Raw genomic sequence first — 7466 nt, 5'->3', positions numbered from 1 at the left:
GGGCAACACAGTGAGACCTTGTCTCAAAAACAAAATAAATAAATAAATAAATAAATAAACCCAAAAAACCAACAAAACAGTTGGACTAGCTTGGGCATATGGTGAAACCCTGTCTGCACAAAAAGTACAAGAATTAGCTAGGCATGGTGGTGCATGCCTGTAGTTCCAGCTACTTGGGAGGCTGAGGCAGAAGGCTCATTTGAGTCCGAGATGTGGAGGTTGCAGTGAGCTGAGATTGTGCCATTGCATTCCAGCTTGGGTAACAGGGAGACTCTGTCCCAAAAACAAAAAAACAAAAAAGCAACTGGACATTTGGTGTGTGTTGTTATTGTGCTGATTGATTAGGCTGGGTCCAGACTAGAAAGATCCTAGTACTGACTTTATCCAGTAGTCAACAGCAGTGAGTGTGCTCATGTGCAGCCTAGCATGTTTATGATGTTGTTTCAGAAAGATCCCCTTGGAAACAGGATGAAGTTGTTCTTGGAAGATAAATGGGGGATAAGAAGGAGGAAAAAAATAGCAAGCTCATCAGTCCACAGTTAGGAAAAGTTTTTTCCATTTAATACTAGACTTTCAAGGATTGAGATGCAAGCTTTGTATGCAATTACATCCAATGTTAAAATTGGTAATACATAATTTACAAAGATTAACATCAAAACAATCATCTATTTAGATATGCTTTTGTAAAAAGGAAATATATTAGCAGCATTTATATTTTCCGCAATCACACAGCCTACAGACATGCAGACTAACTCTGTATCTATTTGCAGTGATGTAGTGCTTTGCCCCGCATTTCAAACACCAAAACCCGCCTGGCAGCTGGGGGGTTCTTTTTATTTCGTTATTATAAAATAACTGAAAAATAAAAAAAGGCATTAATTTCTACACCAGTAAGAAAAAACAAGTTTTTGCACTTACCTAACATTTGATTGTCTAAAAAACATTTCAGTTTTTTTTTTAGTCTTTCAACAAAAGAAAGATAAAATGACAGAGCGTAGTGTCTTTTGCTTCTGTTCTCGCATTTTACAAAGTTTTTTTCTTTTTCATCTTTTTTAAAATTTTAGTGTTTAACACTATAAAGGAAACATTGAATTTTAATCTCTTTCTTGTCATTTTCTCGCTTTTGACTAAAAGGAGACCCCCAAAGTGCCCCTAGTCCCACCTCCCTCCCACCCACTCCCTGCAATGAAAAACAAAAGAAACCACTCAAACGGGCTTGGACATGCGATTTTTCCAGCTCCACATGTGAGTATCTTATACCCAGGTCTCTTAGTAATGTACAGTGCTTCTCTACAGTAAGAAAATACTCCAAACTATTTTCTTAATTCTCTTTTTTTCTTTAATAAAATATTTATTTTGCTTTTTTTCTCTGCTCAAGGGGATCATTGGCATCCCCTATCTCTTTTGTTTTTTCCTCAAGAATGACACAGAAAGGGGAAAAAGAAAAAAATATTCAATGGAATGGAAGGTGGTCATTGTGTCTACCTAAACGAGTCAGAGCATCGTCACCATAAGGGGAAATGTACAATTAGGACAGCATTGGTCCAATATTAGAAAAAAGTAATGGGGACATGTTTACTATTGTATTGCTTACCAATCACGCAGCAGGTGTGTATGTGTGTGTGTGTATATATACACACATATATATACACACACACACATACACACACATATATATACACACACACACAACTTGGCACATTTAAAAACCATCTTTTCTCTTATAAGAACATCTAAAACATATATGCATATGTATGTCTGAAAAGACAACAAAGCTTTTTAAATTTTATTTTTAAAGAGACAGTATAGTCTGGTAACTTCTGGTCAAGAGAGTAGGAAGGAAGGAGACACCCTGGATATACCTCCTGATGTCATTCAGGAGGGTGAGGGAAGATGGGACTAGGGGTGAAGAGAAATACACCGTCTCTTTAAGAAAGGGACATTGAAAACTGTACAATTAAGAAAACAAGAGTAGTGTTTTCAATTGATAATCTATACTCACAACAAATACTCTGATAGGTGAATACTGCTGAACAGTTTATGTAGTGACTTTTGTTGCCGGGGTGGGTTTAGAGTTCTTTTTATGTAGGTTTTTAAATGATTTTATTTTGAACTGAATCTCCATTTGCACAGCACAGCAGACACACAAGAACTACAGCGCATTAAAAACAGCATGTGTGCTGGCGGGGGCCTGGCTTTCTCATTAGAAAAAAATATGTCCGACAGGTTATGAAGGGTAAAACAAAAATAATTGCAAGAACTACCGTGCCCTTCTGACCCCATGGGGGCCTTCCCTATCCCATGATTCCATTTTGGGGAGTAGAGGTAGGGAGAGGGGCAGCAGTTACAAGTGCTTTGAGCTGTCAACTCACATTTTACTTTGACCTGGTTGGGCAAGAAAGGAGAGAGAAACTTCCCTAGTCAGGTATCTGGGAAGAAGCCCCAGCTACTGTTTCTGTTTAAGGTCTCTGGGGTAGCTCTTGGAGCCAATAAAGAATAGACGGGGTAGGAGTAGGGTCCTGGCCCTATTCCTTTGGATTCTGAGTTATACCTGGGTATAGGAAGTAGCTTCTTAGTAATGCCTGTGGGATCTGAGGATGACAGAAAAACTTAAGCTGTGGGGAGGGGCAAATGCTATAAAGTACCAGTAGGTTCTGGTCATCAGTGTGGTTCTCCCTCCTCTCTACATTAACCCTTAAGGTGAAGCAATGGAGAGGAAAATTAATTAACCTGAACTGTCTTGGACAGAACCCCTTCCTCTCCCTCTCCACTAGCTCCAAGGCTTATTAAGTACCTAATGTCAACAACATGGCCCCATTCCCCTTGCCCGGACAGACCCTTCCCACCCCGGTCTATACCCAGAGAGCAGGAGGCAGGACTGATTAGCTTATCAGTCCACTGGATCCCAGATGCTTGAGGTTCTCATTCTTTGAGGGTCACTTTCGAAAGCTGTTTTCTGGGATGAACAAAGTACGCCTTCGCAGTTTCCTGCCTGATCCTTCCTCCAGCAAGTAGGTCACATCAATGGCTGAAAACAGAACCAAAAAGGCTCATCAAAATACCACTCTCCTACTCCTTATTCCAGATTTGAGCTCTAAGGAGAGCACAGGAACTCAATGATTCCTTTTCTGACCTATAAGCAATTTAGACCATCCTCCAGCCCTACATGAAAAAGGTGGTTCTTTAGAGGAGATCATCTCACCTTCCAGTTTCACTCCCAAGATATAACTAAAAGCAAGCCTATGAAAGAACTATACCATTTTCTTAGAATATTTTGGATGCTGAACCAGTAATTACAATTTTTTTCCATTCCCTCTCATTTCGCATTTATCTTAAACCCTAGATATGAACCTGATTATTCTTACCATTTTTTCCAGGGATTTTTTCAAGGAGATTGAGCAAGATCTGGTTGAGTCGTTCCCGTTGGTTATGCCGTCGTTCCTCAGGGGTACAGGTTGATTGGGGTTCTTGACTACTTTCCTCTGTTTTTTTTTCACCCTCACTGACGTTAGTGGTGGCCCCCTCCCGTTCTGGCTCCTCCAGGTTGGGTATCTCACTGGCTGTTTGTTCTTGACGGGCTAGAACCTCTTCAATCAAGGGTAGAGCATCATCCTCCTGGCCCAAGTCTTTTAGGGGTGGCTTTGAGCGCTCAGACTTCCAGGATGATCTGCCAGAAGGATATTTGAATTTAGTGCAAGACACTTGAGGAGGAAAAGGGGATGAAGGGAAGGAGGTCTCCGGATGGCTTGAGATCCTGGAGTCCAGCAGTTAGAACTTGAGGTGAGAAACTTGACTCTCATTTTTGCTTTATTATTATTTGAACAAATCACTACCTTTACTTGAAATTTAATTTTATTTGTAAAATTCAACTTTTATTATTTCTCTTAGGAATATGCACAAATGATATAGGAATCCATAAAATATACAAGGGCTAATAAAATTGCTTAGCTGGTTCTAAATGACTGCTTCATGACCAGAAAAGTATGGCACAATCCTGTGATGCCAATAATCCAACTACAATAATAAATATTTAAATGGAATTAAAAATTTTCCTGCTTCCCTTTTTCACCTCAATAGTCTAATATTTTCTCCCTTATGGTAAGCTTTTGCTGTAGGTAAAGCAGTTGTTATACCCCCATTCAAAAGATGAGGAGACTGAAGAAAAAGCCTTCTGTCGTCTTTCTTCAGGAATAATCCTCATGTACAAAATAAGCAAAAATGAACCCATAGTTCATACCTCAGTGAAAACTGTACTCGCTACATCTGTTCCTTGACAGAGGCACCAAGAGCTGATATATCTTGAGGTAATGGGGAAAGCTTACAAACATCTAAAAGAAACTTTTCTGAGTCTGGAGTTCTGTTTCAAATCTCTGCACATCTCTCTGTTGCTCCAACTAAGGCTCCATAATGGGATCACATCTACTGAAGTTTAGTTCTTCCATAGTGATGGCACTACCCTGGGCTATTCTGCAGAGAATACCCAGTCCTAGAAGTGGAGCTGAGTGGGTAGTTGTTTGTTTTCTTGCTCCATTCAAGCTCTTGGTCAATCCCTTAGGATCCTCATATCCCGCCATAGGACTTACCGTCCTCCATTCCTCTTGTAGTTGTCTGGGACGTAATGAGGCTGCAGATAAGAAAAGGAAGAGGTAAGCATATTGTAGAAGCTGGGAAAGCTAGCTCTCCTCTGGGGCCACTCAGGATAAGGAACATAGTAGAGCAGTAGACAACTTGGGTGACTTTGTTTCAAGATGAGAAATCTAGTACTTCTATTAATATGCAGGCCACAATGATTATCAACATTTTGTGCTCCCAGGATGACAATGGGAGGGATAAGTGCACGATTTTCTCTACTCCATTTCACCTTTTAAATATAGTCATAGGTTGCTTAACAATGGGGATATGTTCTGAGAAATATGTCGTCAGGTGATTTGACTGTTATGTAAACATCATAAAGTGTCCTTACACAAACCTAGATAGTATAGCCTACTATACACCTAAGCTATTTAGTATAGCCTATTGCTCCTAGGCTACGAGCCTATATATACAGCACAGTACTGTACTGAATACTATAGGCAGTTGTAATACAATGTTAAGTATTGTGTAAACACAGAAAAGGTAATACATTGCCGTATGTTACGACAGCTATGACATCACTAGATGACAGGACAGAATTCTTCAGCTCCATTATAATCTTATGGGATCACCGTTGCATACGCAGTCCAATGTTGACTGAAACATGTTGCACATGACTGTAGTTAAGGTTGGGGTTTCAAAGCTAATCAGTAAGCTATTGATTGAGCAAGCAAGACCAAATAAGTCTTGATGTAAGGAAAGACCTGGTGGTGGGCAGAGAATGCAAAAGACGGTTTGGAAAATTATTTCTTTTTCTTTCCTTTTTTTTTTATTTTGAGCTGGAGTCTTGCCCTGTCTCCAGGCTGGAGTGCAGTGGCGTAATCTTGGCTCACTGCAATCTCTGCCTCTGGGTTCAAGCAACTCTTCTGCCTCAGTCTCCTGAGTAACTGGGATTACAGGCGCACACCACCACGCCTGGCTAATTTTTGTATTTTTAACAGAGATGAGGTTTCACCATGTCGGCCAGGCTGGTCTCAATCTCCTGATTTTGTGATCCACCTGCCTTGGCCTCCCAAAGTTCTGGGATTACAGGCGTGAGCCACTGTGCCTAGCTCTGGTTAGATTATTTCTAGGGATTCCAGGGTGACAGCTATGAATTTTGACAGGCCCACTAAAAGAAGACTCAAAATGAGGAGCTCAGCCGGGGTTTTATTAAAGCAAACAGATGAATGGATGATCAAAATCTTTATGGAATGATGAATGACAAAACGTATAACTGGCACACGGTTCCCAACAATTTGAAAGAAAAAATACACAGGAAAAAGTCAGAAAACGAAAATGTTAAAAATGGTTATTTTCTGGATAGTGGAGTATATACATAACTTTTTTCTCTTAATGCTTCTATACTTAATTTTTTTTTTTTTTTTGAGACAGGGTCTCTGTCACTCAGGCTGGAGTGCAGTGGCACAATTGGCTCACTGTAACCTCAAACTCCTGGGCTCAAGTGATCCTCCTGCCTTGGTCTCCCAAAGTTTTGAGATTACACACACGAGTCACCATGATGTTTACACAATAAACATCACCACCACAAATTTTATTTGTTTTGTTATTGTTTTGTTTTGAAATGGAGTCTCGCTCTGTCACCCAAGTTAGAGTGCAACGGCGTGATCTCTGCTCACTGCAACCTCCGCCTTCCGGGTTCAAGTGATTCTCCTGCCTCAGCCTCCTGAATAGCTGGGATTACAGGCACATGCCACCACACCTGGCTAATTTTTGTATTTTTAGTAGAGACAGGGTTTCACCATGTTCACAAACTTTATATAATGATCATGTCTTCCATTTTTAATGCAGGCATAAAAAGAAAAAGCACTGAATTATTTTCTGTGAAGGTTCTTCTTTTATAGGTGTGTTCTCAATGAGAGGAAAAAAAGGAGTTTTTCAGGGTTCTTGCTTCTTAAAATGATGGGTGTGAAAGACAAAATAAAACAAAAACCTACAGATGTAGGACTTGCCAGCAAAGATTCAACAGATGAAAGAGAAAAGAGGAAAGGTATAACACTATAATCAACAATTTTCTGAGATACAGTCTATGTGAGGAAATGTACTTATGCTGTTCAAATGTCCCAAATAGAGACAGAGATTTCCAGAGTTTGGGATGGAATTTGGATGAAGAAGCAGAGAGTTACGTGAAGATTTTCGCTCAGTGAATTTCATGCATGAACCAGATTGTCCTAACATGTAGTGTTAAGAAAGGAAGGAGACTCACCGAGAAATCTTTTTTGGGAGTGAGCTTCTTGGGGAAGTGATCAAAAGCATAGGGTTTGGTGCAGACAGGATAGCGGTTCCGGTGGATCTTGTAAAACAGGTGTGCTGACTTGTCAAGCCGATAATCACAGATGTACACATCTTGCTCCTTCACTCCTTTGGGTCTCCCTATGGGTCCAACCAGTGTTAAGGAATCCTATTTCCCCATTTCTCCCCCTGAGCTGCCCAAAGACCCCATACACACCAATGGGAGAGCAGCTAGACCCTTAAAACCCTACATGGTAGCTAAAGAGGTAGGGCAACTAAGCATTTGGTAGTTGTTGTACAAAGAGTTCTCAGACACTAGTGTCAACAAAAGATAAAGTAAATATACAGCAGAATGGATGGAAATAAACCAGAAATGTAAACTGAGTACTGCAGGGATGTGTGAGGGAGTATTTTGAGGGAAAAACAGAGCAGATTACGGGGGAGTTACAAGAAAAGAATAGAGGTATAAATTTGAGGGAAGCACATTTGTAAATGAACGCTTTTTAACTGAGACAAGGAGGACTCATCAGCATCACAGAACTGCAAGCAGTCTGTCAATTTTGGAATGGAATACATAGTCTTTTAGACTATTTTGCTACGGT

The 7466-nt window shown here is 40.3% G+C and overlaps 1 protein-coding gene across 5 annotated transcripts in view; it reads right to left on the bottom strand.

The window, feature by feature from the left end:
- Positions 1 to 534: 534 nt before the first annotated feature.
- The window catches only part of ASH1L (ASH1 like histone lysine methyltransferase), a 226326-nt gene continuing 219394 nt past the window's right edge, over positions 535 to 7466 (bottom strand). For all 5 annotated transcript variants that reach the window (XM_030937140.1, XM_030937139.1, XM_030937143.1 and 2 more), the window contains 4 exons: positions 6839 to 7005; positions 4584 to 4624; positions 3366 to 3667; positions 535 to 3028 (listed from right to left, as the gene is read on the bottom strand). In XM_030937140.1, the coding sequence (XP_030793000.1) occupies positions 2937 to 3028; positions 3366 to 3667; positions 4584 to 4624; positions 6839 to 7005 (602 nt within the window). In that variant the 3' untranslated portion in view covers positions 535 to 2936. The remainder of the gene's footprint in view (positions 3029 to 3365; positions 3668 to 4583; positions 4625 to 6838; positions 7006 to 7466) is intronic.

Source organism: Rhinopithecus roxellana, chromosome 8 (genome assembly GCF_007565055.1).
Source record: "Rhinopithecus roxellana isolate Shanxi Qingling chromosome 8, ASM756505v1, whole genome shotgun sequence".
NCBI lineage: Eukaryota > Metazoa > Chordata > Mammalia > Primates > Cercopithecidae > Rhinopithecus > Rhinopithecus roxellana.
The sequence above is the reverse complement of the archived record's forward strand: the minus strand, read 5'-3'. Positions and strand labels throughout refer to the sequence as shown.